The 14200-nt window shown below is 41.4% G+C and overlaps 1 protein-coding gene across 3 annotated transcripts in view; it reads right to left on the bottom strand.

Annotated features, from left to right (window-relative positions):
- The window catches only part of NELL1 (neural EGFL like 1), a gene marked incomplete in the record, with an annotated part of 690696 nt that overhangs the window by 444293 nt on the left and 232203 nt on the right, over positions 1-14200 (bottom strand). For all 3 annotated transcript variants that reach the window (XM_056527924.1, XM_056527922.1, XM_056527925.1), the window contains 1 exon segment: positions 8196-8292. In XM_056527924.1, the coding sequence (XP_056383899.1) occupies positions 8196-8292 (97 nt within the window).

Here is a 14200-nt window from a genome sequence, read left to right as displayed (position 1 = left end):
ACCGAGGGGCCTGGAGGAAGGGGGGGACCGAGGGGCCTGGAGGAAGGGGGACAGAGGAGTCTGGTGGAAGTTGGACCGGGGAATCTGCAGAAAGAGAGACTGAGGAGTCTGGAGGACCAAGGTGTGTGGAGGAAGGGGGACCAAGGTGTGTGGAGGAAGGGGGACCGAGCAGTCTGGAGGAAGGGGGACCGAGCAGTCTGGAGGAAGGGGGACAAAGGAGTCTGTAGGAAGGGGGACCGAGAAGTCTGGGGGAAGGGGGACTGAGGACTCTGGAAGAAGGGGGGCCGAGGAATCTTCCGAAAAGGGGACCAAGTGGCCTGGAGAAAGAGGGATAGAGAAGTTTGGAGGAAGGGGGACCAAGAGGCCTGGAGCAAGGGGACCATCATGCACTGGCTGTCATCCATCAGCTGTCCTCTACTGTGTGATCTGCAGGACTGCTTTATCATCACTCATGTATCATTCTATAGTCAGGATATTGTAAAGGGACGTATCCCTAATGGTAGAATAGAAGCAAATCTACAAAACTATTGACAGCCACTCCTTAAAGGGGAAAACGCAGACGTCACGCCCCGCTCAAGATGTCACGGCCACACCAACTCAATGCAAATATGTGGGAGGGGGCAAGATAGCCGTCATGCCCCCTCCCATAGACTTGCATTGAGGGGGCGTGACCGTGACATCACGAGCAGGGCTCAGCCGCAACGTGACGAGCCTCTGGAGCTGCACCTGATGCTGTAAAGGAACGCCAGGAGGGAGATCACGGGGGTCAACAGTGGCGGGACACCCGCAATCTGACATTTTCTCCCCAATCCTTTGGATAGGAATAATATGTCTAGAGGCGGAGTACCCCTTTAAGGCTGCTGTATAATTTCTCCTGTTGGTCTGATAAGAAAGAGGAAGTCCCCTACATCACTGATCAGTTCCTAACAATAAAAGTTATATGACTGGCGTATTATTTATTATATTATTATTATATCATTGTAACCAGAATATAAGACCCTCCTCCCCCGTATAATCCGGCTCTCCTTTGTGGTTGGACCCCTTCTGCTGCTGGGAGCGGACAGATCTGGACATAGATTTGTGGTTAGTGGAGAAGAGGCTGGATACGGTGGGCCATAGTGATTGCGTCTATTCCCAGACATTATGTGGGGGCTTAGCTCAGCTGTTTGGCATAAAGCTGCCTTAGAACAAAGCCGCGCAAAATATTTCATCTCCTACTGAAAAGCCCAGACTTCCCAAGCACAGATTCCACCTCCTTTTATGATAGCCAGATGAAATAAACTGAAAATAAGCAACAACAAAAAAAACTGAAACATACAAAACAGGCCCTTAATACCGTAATGCGGAGAAATAGCGTTCATCGGGGAGCAATAAATTTCCCCGTCTTTTAGGTGATAAGAAATTTATGTCTGTAATACAAAGGAATTTGTTCCATAGCTGCAACTGAGCCCACGTTCTGTCTGACTCCTGATTATTCTATGGAAAATAGACGCCTCCTGCCTGGTGCCGAAACACTAAAACAAATTGTCTTAAAATGCACATGGAGGGCCTGCTGGGGACGTAAACACCGCAACGGAGGGGGGGGGGGGGGGGGGAATAATTTATATACTGGAAGAGGGCCAGATGGGCAAGGGGAACAGCAAGAGTCACTTATTCGGATAGATGGATAGATAGATAGATATGAGATAGATAGATATGAGATAGATAGATATGAGATAGATAGATAGGAGATAGATAGATATGAGATAGATAGATAGATAGGAGATAGATATGAGAGACAACTATGAGAGACAGAATGAGAAAAAAAATCCATGAAATCCCATTGTCTGATTTATTAAGAAATTATTTGCAAATTATGGTGGGAAATAAGTATTTGGTCACCTACAAACAAGAAGATTTCTGGCTCTCACAGACCTGTAACAACTTCTTTAAAAGTCTCCTCTGTCCTCCACTCGTTACTTGTATTAATGTCACCTGTTTGAACTTGTCATCAGTATAAAAGACACCTGTCCACAACCTCAAACAGTCAAACTCCACTATGGCCAAGACAAAAGAGCTGTCGAAGGACACCAGAAACACAATTGTAGACCTGCACCAGGCTGGGAAGACTGAATCTGCACTAGGCAAGCAGCTTGGTGTGAAGAAATCAACTGTGGGAGCAATTTTTAGATAATAGAAGACATACAAGACCACTGATAATCTCCCTCCATCTGGGGCTCCACACAAGATCTCACCTTGTGGTGTCAAAATGATCACAAGAACGGTGAGCAAAAATCCCAGAACCCCAAGGGGAGTTACCTAGTGAATGATCTGCAGAGAGCTGGGACCAAAGTAACAAAGGCTACCATCAGGCTACACTACGCCACCAGGGACTCAAATCATGCAGCACCAGACATGTCCCCCTGCTTAAGCCAGTACATGTCCGGGCCTGTCTCAAGTTTGCTGGAGAGCATTTGGATGATCCAGAAGAGGATTGGGAGCGTGTCATGTGGTCAGATGAAACCAAAGTAGAACTTTTTGGTAAAAACCCAACTCGTAGTGGCTTTGGAGTGGTCTAGCCAGTCTCCTGATCTCAACCCCATAGACCTTTGGAGGGAGTTGAAAGTCTATGTTGCCCAGTGACAGCCCCAAAACATCACTGCTCTAGAGGAGATATGCATGGAGGAATGGGTCAAAATACCAGCAACAGTGTGTGAGAACCTTGTGAAGACAGAAAACATGTGACCTCTGTCATTGCCAACAAAGGGGATATAACAAAGTATTGAGATGAACTTTTGTTATTGACCAAATACTTATTTTCCACCTTAATTTGCAAATAAATTATTTTAAAAATTCCATAAAATTACATTGTCTTATTTTTTCTCATTCTGTCTCTCATAGTTGAGGTTATAACCTATGATGGAAATTACAGCCTCTCATCTTTTTAAGTAGGAGAACTTGTACAATTGGTGGCTGACTAAATACTTTTTTGCCCCACTGTATGTCATCTGCTCAGCTCCCCCTGCTGTTTAACATAATACCTGCAGATTGTATTGTATTGTATATATCTGCTCAGCTCCTCCTGCTCTATAACCTAATACCTGCAGATTGTACTGTATTGTATATATCATCTGCTCAGCTCCTCCTGCTCTATAACCCAATACCTGCAGTTTGTACTGTATTGTATATATAATCTGCTCAGCTCCTCCTGCTCTATAACATGATACCTGCAGATTGTACTGTATTGTATATATAATCTGCTCAGCTCCTCCTGCTTTATAACCCAATACCTGCAGTTTGTACTGTATTGTATATATCATCTGCTCAGCTCCTCCTGCTCTATAACATGATACCTGCAGATTGTATTGTATATATAATCTGCTCAGCTCCTCCTGCTCTATAACAAGATACCTGCAGATTGTACTGTATTGTATATATCATCTGCTCAGCTCCTCCTGCTCTATAACATGATACCTGCAGATTATACTGCATTGTATATATCATCTGCTCAGCTCCTCCTGCTCTATAACATGTTACCTGCAGATTGTACTGTATTGTTTATATCATCTGCTCAGCTCCTCCTGCTCTATAACATGATACCTGCAGATTGTACTGTATTGTATACATCATCTGCTCAGCTCCTCCTACTCTAGAACATGATACCTGCAGATTGCACTGCATTTTGAACAGGACAGGTTCCCTTTAAGGTCCCTAAGAATATATCAACTCCACCTGGCTCCCTGCACCCTGTACACCCTACAGACTTCCCTTACACCCACAGGCCGCCTACACTGGGTGGACCAGATGGAGAAGTCATTGTTTTTCACATTCAGTGTTTTCTCTCTATTAAATTCTATTTTTCCATCACTTGGCACAGTATCCGGGAGTCTCCAGCTGCTCCCAATCCTTCCTTTATAGAGCTTGGTCTCCATCCCCAAGTGCAGGAGACACATAGTAAAGACTTAAGTGTTGGGGGGGTTTGGGAAACAAGGCAATTTGTCTGATACTTTGGGACGATTGACATATGTTCGCCATCTGCGGACTGCGAAAACAGACGAGATAAAATACCAGATGCACTCTATAAAATATAGAATCCATTCTGTTCTGTCCCGATAACTCATTTGCTTTAGCAGACATGGCGGAAGGAGACTAAGAGCGGCAGGGGGCTGATGCATCGAGCGGAGGGGCTGCGAAAAAAAAAACAAATTATTTAACAATAAGTGGCGCCCTTCCCACCTCCTCGGCTCTGCTATGCCGGTTGTGTCCATTTCACGTCTCTATCTGGCAGCCGTGTAATCGTTTACGTACTGAATACATTATGGGGGAAATTGAGTGAGTAGTCGACCATCTTGATTATGGAAATTTGAGACAATTTTCGCTCGAGAATATTGCAGTCACATGGGCAATTTTCTTAAAAATGAATAATGTTTTGATGTGGAGGACTCTTCAGATGTCGCCTCGGCGCTTCGGGAAGGGGGAGGGGGGGGCTTATCGAGAGTCTTATTTTTGAAAATGATTTTTCATGGAGAATAATGGACTTTGAAGTCTCCTCGTTCCTTGTTAACCCGACGCAATGTGCGAGGACGAGACAACCCGATATACTAGAGGAAAATTATACCTTATGGTGACTGGGCACTGCTTGGTCAACACCCCTATCAACAGGCTCCACAGACGTGATAATTTTGTGAATAGAGATAAGGGGCTGCCAAGTACCTCTAGCACCGCTTATCTCTGTAGAAACTAAGAGATAGGGTAAAAACCTAATCCTGCCAAAACTGGTGGGGTTTGGGAAAGGGGTATTCCGGCCATAGGATAGGGAAAAGGATAGAGGATAAGACTTTTGATCACAGAGGGCCCGCCGCTGAGACCCCCCTCCATTCATGTCTATGGGAGGGGGCGTGACTGCTGTCACGCCCCCTCCCATAGACATGAATGGAGGGGGCGTGGAGTGACATCATGTCTCCAGTCCCGGAAACACAGAGGTTTCCAAGACTGGAGTGGCAGCCGGCTGAGAATGCGGATGCTGCATGGAGATTGCGGGGATAAGAGGTCTATGGCCGGAATATGCCTAGAGTACCTGTCATGATCTGGTTACATTTTATAATCCTCCCAGTTCACTGCCCCCATCATGATAAACCGCCCCCATCATGATAAACCACCCCCATCCTTTATTTTTTTTTTTGTTTTCTACCTTGATATTGCTCTGTATTTTCTGCTCAGTCTCAGTTAGATTCACAGACTGGGAAGGGGCGTTCCCCAGCAGGCGTGACATCATCTGAAGCCATACAGGGGAGAACTACCTCCCTCACTCTGCTACACACAGCTCAGAGCAGTTCAGTGTGAGATGAGCTGTGATTGGATAAGGCTGTACATTTCCCCTATTTCCCGATTATCTCCCCCCCCCCCCAGCAGCCAGGAAAGCAGGAGTCCAAAGACTGTGCAAGAGATGGGGGGAAATGTGCTCTGAACAAGTAGGGAGACCTAGTGGTAGCTTTTTTAAACACAAATAAAACACAGAAAACTTAATTTCTTTTAAACAAAGTACACTGCAAAGGTGTTTTATTTACCAAAAAGAGTGCAATAGCAAAAAATTTTTTAATGAGAAAGACCATTTAACTAAAGTCTACTACAACTGGGAGCTCATGGAGTATAGGGGAACCCAAGTGAAGTAGCAGCTTGACAGAAGTTTAGAGGAACCCCTTAGTTGGAAGGGGGTGGTAGTTCATTCTCCTTAGTAGATTTTTGGGACCTGGCTTCATTAAGAAAGGATTTAAGGGGAACTTTGGGATAGAGGGAGTTTTGTAAGGAATAAATTGGGCAGGAAGGGGTTAAGTAAGAGTGAGGGGTTAAATAGGGTGAGCAGGAGAAAGCTAAGAAGAAGGTGTGCAATGTTGCTGGTCCTTAACCTTATGGACAACGTGCAGACCCTGCTTGGTCAGCTGTGGACTGAGGTGAGTCCTGGCTGCAGTTACTATTAGTGCTGGGGAGAGGGATAGCTGCTGAATCCCTTCCGGGTCACAGACATGGAGTGCAGCACTCTTGGTTGCCAGAGCAGCTTAGTCTTAGTTAATTCTCCTGCTTCGCCTTTGGTTTATCGAAATAGTCTTTGGTTTTCCTGCGGCTACAGTCAGCCTTTTCAAAGTTGGGGTAGTCTGGTCGGACGTGGCAAGACGATTGGAGAGACACGCGTCCTGTTAAGCGCATTATCAAGGCGGGGGTCAAATTTAACAAAGAAGTGCGTCATTTGTTGAAATGGTTGTATTGTGGTGCGTTATTGTACACATGAAGGGGAGTCTGGGGGGTTTCTAAGACACAATGGCACTTATTTTACTGGATTGATCTGTGTTTTTGACTTTAAAGGAGGGTAAAAGGGTCCTTGGAGGTGTTATTTTCAAGGTAGTCAAAGCATTGAGACAAATGTGGAGGAACGTTTTTTTAACAGCTGGAGTTGGCTCTCCTAGAGATGATTCTGGGCTCAAGAGTTTGGTTTGGTCCATGCAGAGGTACATGGGTTCCCTTGAGTCAGATGTACAGTAAGTGGCCGAGGTCAAGAGGAATAGTGAATGGGGATAATGGATGGAATACATATATGTATGGTGAGCCCTCCAGGGACCCTCTGTGTCAAAACTGTTTAATGATATACAATGTTTCTAATGCTGATATTATTAATAGGGTTATGTATGGTTTCTTATACACAAATTTCATAGTTTAATGTTTGCTAATATAATTAATAGACCAAATTCTCCCTTTACCTTGTGTTACGTCTTTATGGTAGGTAACTAGATATGGGGGTAGGGAAGGGGGGGGGGGTTAAGATGGGGTTGGGTGGTGTTAATGGGAGGCAACAGTCTAAAATCCCTCCAGTCAAGTGTTCTCCAAACTTCGGCTCCACTTGGTTCACAACTACAACTCCTAGCTGCCAAAAGCATCCTTTACACCACTCCAACGGTTTCCAGGAGAAAAAGGTGAAGTTGGAAGAGAAAGAAGAAGAGGAGGAAGAAAAAGAGGAGGAAGAGCCAGAAGAAGTGGAAGAAGAGAAGGAATAGTAAAAAGAAAAGGAGGAAGAGGAGGAAGAAGAAGAGGAGGAGGAAGAAGGAGAGGAGCAAGAGTAAGAAGAAGAGGAGGAGGAGCAAGAGTAAGAAGAGGAGGAGGAGGAGGAAGAGTAAGAAGGAGGAAGAGGAACAGGAAGAAGAGGAGGAAGAGAAGGAGGAGGAATTAGAAGAGGAAGAGGAAGAAGAAGATGAGGAGGAAGAGGAAGAAGAAGATGAGGAGGAAGAGGAAGAAGAAGATGAGGAGGAAGAGGAAGAAGAAGATGAGGAGGAAGAGGAAGGAGATGAGGAAGAAGAGGAAGGAGATGAGGAAGAAGAGGAAGGAGATGAGGAAGAAGAGGAGGAAGAAGAAGAGGAGGAAGAAGAAGAGGAGGAAGAAGAAGAGGAGGAAGAAGAAGAGGAGGAAGAAGAAGAGGAGGAAGAAGAAGAGGAGGAGGAAGAGGATGAAGAAGAGGAAGAAGAAAAAGAAGAAGAGGAGGAGGAGGAAGAGGAAGAAGGAGGAGGAAGAGAAAGAAGAGGAGGAAGAGAAAGAAGAGGAAGAAGAAGTGGAGGAAGGGGAAGAAGGAGAGGAGGAAGAGGAAGAAGAGGAGGAAGAGGAAGAGGAAGAAGAAGAGGAGGAGGAGGAGGAAGAGGAGGAGGAAGAGGAAGAAGAGGAGGAGGAAGAGGATGAAGAGGAGAAAGAGGATGAAGAAGAGGAGGAAGAGGATGATGAAGAAGAAGAAGAAGAGGAGGAAGAGTAAGAAGAGGAAAAACAGGAAGAAGGAGAGGAGGAAGAGGAAGAAGAAGAGGAGGAAGAGGAAGAGGAGGAAGAAGAAGAGGAGGAAGAGGAAGAAGAGGAGGAGGAGGAGAAAGAGGAGGAAGAGGAAAAAGAAGAGAATGAAGAGGAAGAAGAGGAGGAGGAAAAGGAAAAAGAAGAGGGGTAATGTAGCCGAATCATCAGTGCAGCCCACTCCTCAGTGCTAGTACTGCTCAGTGTTTGCGTCAGTCTTTACTGTGGCTGGGATTTATTCATGTATTAGGAGTCATCTATAGGTCCCACTATACAGCGTTATATCCTACAGCTATAAGCTCATAAGCCTCGGGATCCGACATCTAGATGAATTACTTATCTGTACGGGGAGAAATTTTTACCATATTTTGGTGTAAATCCATAGACGAGGGTCTTACCTTAAAGAAGCCATGTTTTCTATTCCGCTGTCCAAGCCATAAGGTGCTTCCGGGGGAGAGGCCGCTCTCCGGAGGATCAATCGCTCGCTCATAAATCCTACAAAAAAAGCAAAATAAAATGGTAAAATATCCTGTATGGAGAAAAAGAGAAGTAAAAAATATTATAGCAGGCGCCGCTGCAGGTGAGAAGTCATTGATTTACACGCAATGTTCTACCATCTGTGCACGCGGTGGTGAGAACGCACTTATCGCGGCAGCACACGTGCACTTTATTAATCTGCTTTTATCGGGTTAGATTCCATGTGACCATAAACAATCGGGGGGAGAATTCTGCTCTATCTTTAGATTCCTGTTAATGGCGAGAAACCTGACACATGGAGCGGAGGACAATGGCAGAACCAAGCTAATGGAGAACGGGAACCATAAGAGGATTAATGGGATAGAAGAGCCACATTCACAACAATCCTGAACAACAATCATGTAACCACTAAGATCAAGTGCCACCCAGGAGAACAATCACCAGCACTTCACATATCACCAACACATACAACTGCAGAGAGGGGCAGTATTATAGTAGTTATATTCTTGTATATAGGAGGCAGTATTATAGTAGTTATATTCCTGTATATAGGAGCAGTATTATAGTAGTTATATTCCTGTATACAGGGGCAGTATTATAGTAGTTATATTCTTGTATACAGGGGCAGTATTATAGTAGTTATATTCTTGTATATAGGGGCAGTATTATAGTAGTTATATTCTTGTATATAGGAGCTGTATTATAGTAGTTATATTCTTGTATATAGGAGCAGTATTATAGTAGTTATATTCTTGTATATAGGAGCAGTATTATAGTAGTTATATTCTTTTATATAGGAGGCAGTATTATAGTAGTTATATTCTTGTATATAGGAGGCAGTATTATAGTAGTTATATTCTTGTATATAGAAGGCAGTATTATAGTAGTTATATTCTTGTATATAGGAGGCAGTATTATAATAGTTATATTCTTGTATATAGGAGGCAGTATTATAATAGTTACATTGTTGTATATAGGAGGCAGTATTATAGTAGTTATATTCTTGTATATAGGAGCAGTATTATAGTAGTTATATTCTTGTATATAGAGGGCAGTATTATAGTAGTTATATTCTTGTATATAGAGGGCAGTATTATAGTAGTTATATTCTTGTATATAGAGGGCAGTATTATAGTAGTTATATTTTTGTATATAGGAGCAGTATTATAGTAGTTATATTCTGGTATATAGGAGCAGTATTATAATAGTTATATTCTTGTATATAGGAGGCAGTATTATAGTAGTTATATTCTTGTATATAGGAGCAGTATTATAGCAGTTATATTCCTGTATATAGGAGCAGTATTATAGCAGTTATATTCTTGTATATAGGAGGCAGTATTATAGTAGTTATATTCTTGTATATAGGAGCAGTATTATAGTAGTTATATTCTGGTATATAGGAGCTGTATTATAGTAGTTATATTCTTGTATATAGGAGGCAGTATTATAGAAGTTATATTCTAGTATATAGGAGGCAGTATTATAGTAGTTATATTTTTGTATATAGGAGGCAGTATTATAGTAGTTATATTCTTGTATATAGGAGTAGTATTATAGTAGTTATACTCTAGTACATAGGGGCAGTATTATAGTAGCTATATTCGTGTATATAGGTGCAGTATTATAGTAGTTATATTCTTGTATATAGGAACAGTATTATAGTAGTTATATTATTGTATATAGGGGCAGTATTATAGTAGGTATATTCTTGCATATAGGAGCAGTATTATAGTAGTTATATTCTTGCATATAAGAGCAGTATTATAGTAGTTATATTCTTGTATATAGGGCAGTATTATAGTAGTTATATTCTTGTATATAGGAGCAGTATTATAGTAGTTATATTCTTGTAAATAGAAGCAGTATTATAGTAGTTATATTCTTGTACATAGGAGCAGTATTATAGTAGTTATATTCTTGTACATAGGAGCAGTATTATAGTAGTTATATTCTAGTACATAGGGGCAGTATTATAGTAGTTATATTCTTGTATATAGGAGCAGTATTATAGTAGTTATATTCTTGTATATAGGAGCAGTATTATAGCAGTTATATTCTTGTATATAGGAAGCAGTATTATAGTAGTTATATTCTTGTATATAGGAGCAGTATTATAGTAGTTATATTTTTGTATATAGGAGCAGTATTAAAGTAGTTATATTCTTGTATATAGGAGCAGTATTATAGTAGTTATATTCTTGTATATAGGAGCAGTAATATAGTAGTTATACTCTTGTATATAGGAGCAGTATTATAGTAGTTATATTCTTGTACATAGGGAGCAGTATTAAAGTAGTTATATTCTTGTACATAGGGAGCAGTATTATAGTAGTTATATTCTTGTATATAGGAGCAGTATTATAGTAGTTATATTCTTGTATATAGGAGCAGTATTATAGTAGTTATATTCTTGTACACAGGGAGCAGTATTATAGTAGTTATATTCTTGTACATAGGGAGCAGTATTATAAAAATGATTTGTGAAATACAGAATTACTGCACCATTCCATTTGTTTTTCAGTGATTTTCCAAGACTCTTGCTAATCTGCCGTTTTCTATACTCATTGAAGTGGATGTAATATGACTCTGGGTTCTCCACAGAGCAGGACCTGACAGATAAGTGTCATTGCTGACATATCAGCTCAAAGTCATCACCATATTTTATTCAGTCTGTAGCTTCATCTCCAGGACAGGAACCTGATAAAGCTGACAGTGAGGGTGACATGTCGGCCATCTCCAGGCCACAGCACAGCACAGTATGGCAGATTATACTGTCTGGGGAATGGGTTTTGTCAGTGTGAACAGTGTTTGATGTACTGAGCCTTAAATATAGGTGAAGTCACGAGCTTCACTTCCCAGAAGTCCTAATGAAGTTTTATTTGTGGCTATTTTTGTACTTTAGGACACTGTTATATTCACTTCTGTTTTCAGCATGTACACAGAATGTTACAAACTCTGCATATACTTTGCTTTACTTATAATGTTCCAATACGCATAGGTTTTATCCATTAGTTACATCCGGAACTGTACTCCTAATTCTGATTGTTTCCATTTGTCTACCCCTAGGATAAGATAAAAAGAAAAGGCTTTTTTTTTTTTCCAAAAACAGCCCCACCCCTGGCCTGAGGCTGCACTTGGTATTACAACTTGGCTCCATTCACATCAATGGAACTGATCTGCAATACCACATGTCTTCTGGAAAACATTTGCCTTGTTTTTCTATTCCTGCTTATCCCCCTGAACCGTAAAAAAGGAAGACATCACATATTAATGGTTCAAGAGGAGGAGGAAGAGGGAAAAAAAGGAGGAGGAAGAAGAAAAAGAGGAGGAGGAGGAGCAGAAAGAGGAGGAGGCAGAAGACGAAAAGGAGGAGGAAGAGGAAGGAGCAGAAAAATGAGGAAAAGCAGAAAAGTGAGGAAGAGGAGGAGGTGGCTAAAGAGGAAAAAGAGAAGACGGAAGAAGAGGAGGAGGCAGAGGAGGAGGTGGAAGAGGAAAAAGAGAAGGAGGAATAGGAAAAAGAGGAGGAGGAGGAGGTGAAAAAAAGAGGAGGATGAGGAAAAAGGAAAAAAAGGAAGAGGAAGAAGAAAAGGAAGAAAAGAAAAAGAAGGAGAAAGAGGAGGAGGAGGAGGAAGAAGAAAGGGAGAAAGAGGAGAAAGAGAATGAAGAGGAGGATTAAAAATAATAATAAATAATAATAATAATAATAAGTATCTATATTTACATGATTATATTAATTTATTTTTATTACATTTATTATATATTTATTATAAAATATTAGTATTATATAAATATTTTTATTATTGACAAAAAGATATATTATGTTATTATTATCATCATCTTTTTCATGTTTATTTTTCATGTTAATAAAACAAAATGCTAGCAATTATATTGATGTACACACACGCGCTCTAGAAAGTATATTCCGAATTTAAATCTTTATACAATCTGAACAAAAGCATCAATAATTATGAACTGTATCAAAAGAGAAACCTGAGGATCCTGCGATGTCATCATATTCACAAGAAATCCCGTCAATAGTTTCCACTCACGATCCATAAACACAAACATCAAAGCCGAATGAAGAGAGAGAAATATTGAATTTGGATTTATTCTGTTTAGTTAAAAAGGCCTCGGTGTGCTGCGGGGCAGAAGAGTGCGCCAAAGATTACAAGGAGAAATTAACCCCTGACTTCACTCAATCGTGTCTCAAGGCGGCAGATCAGCCAATAAAGGAGAAGAGATGGGGGGGGGGGGGATTTACCATGTAGAAATGATGGAATTTTTATACTGTACCTGTCATCAACAAAAAATTTTCATATCATGTAGATAATACCATCATAGGTATATTTGTAATATACATTGGTTACATTTTTTTTTATATTTTTGGCTTAAAAACTGCTGTCTCTACAGGTATTGTCTGTCTGTCTGTCTCTGTGCGGAGTCCAAATACAGGAAGTGAGGGCGGGACAAGCCGGGCTCTGTGCAGACTCCTTGCTTGTCAATCATCCTCATGTGTGAGCCCGTAGCAAGTCACAGAGCCTCACTGCACAGAGCCCCGCTTGTCCTCAGTATATAGAGGGCTGCTTGGTCATCCTCACTTCCTGTATTTGGACTCCTCATGGAGACACACAAGCAATAGCTGCAGGGACAAAAATATACATATTTTTTAACCAATGTATATTACAAGTATACATATAATGGTATTATCTACATTATATAAAAAGTTTTTGTTGACGACAGGTACACTTTAAGGTGATTGTGCAGTCGGGCAATGGTATGGCCCATAGGCCTGGACTGGATATCACAATGGGTCTGATCCTATGGTAAAGCTAGCCCCTGAGGTGCTTCAGGCAAATTACTACGACACCGGTGAGGCGTATGCCCACAGCGTGTACAGTATTGGGGACTCCAGTACACCCACCCAGACGTGAGTGACGATACTTTGCTTATCTCTGCCATTTCCGAATTAGCCATCGAATCACAATCAATGGGCAAAAGTCATGCATTTCAGGAGGTTACCCATAGGGCTCTTTCACTATTGGACTTCCTTGTACATTTTTGAAAAAACTCAGTTGCTAGACATAGTATCCCCATGTCTGATCTCTGTGCAGACACCCAGCGTTCTGAACATTCATGTCTATGGAAGGGAGCGTGACAGCCATAGACATGAATGAAGGGGGCGTGATGTCACGACCACAGCCTTCCAAACCGATTGGTCCGAATATAACGCAACATATCACCAATACCCCCAAAGTTTTCCCCACGTGTGAAAACACATCCATGCATATAAGGGAAAAATAGAATAAAATTCACCAGGAAAATGAAATAAAGGGAAAGATTAGTAAATGACATTTGTAATGTATTGGAAAACTTTTTTTTTCTATTTAAGGCTATGTTCACACGGCGGAATGTTCGTGCGGAATTCTGCCGGAATATTCTGCACGGACATTCTTCGATTTTTATTGGGACTTAAATGGACTTAAGCAGGATTTCCTAGGCAGAAACATCCCGATTTGTCTATTCTTTCTGCAGATTCCTGCTGGAAATACATTAAAGGGGTACTCCGGTGGAAAACAATATTTAAAAAAAAAATAATTTAAATCAACTGGTGCCAGAAAGTTAAACAGATTTGTAAATTACTTCTATAAAAAAAAAAAAAATGTGAATCCTTCCAGTACCTATCGGCTGCTGTATGCTCCACAGGAAGTTGTGTTGTTCTTTCCAGTCTGACCACAGTGCTCTCTGCTGCCAACTCTGTCCATGTCAGGAACTGTCCAGAGAAGTAGAGGTTTGCTATGGGGATTTGCTTCTATTCTGGACAGTTCCTGACATGGACAGAGGTGTCAGCAGAGAGCACTGTGGTCAGACTGGAAAGAACTACACAACTTCCTCTGGAGCATACAGAAGCTGGAAGTATTAAGAT

Source organism: Hyla sarda, chromosome 6 (genome assembly GCF_029499605.1).
Source record: "Hyla sarda isolate aHylSar1 chromosome 6, aHylSar1.hap1, whole genome shotgun sequence".
Taxonomy (NCBI): Eukaryota; Metazoa; Chordata; class Amphibia; order Anura; family Hylidae; genus Hyla; species Hyla sarda.
Note: the sequence above shows the minus strand (reverse complement) of the source record. Positions and strands in the feature narration are given on the sequence as shown.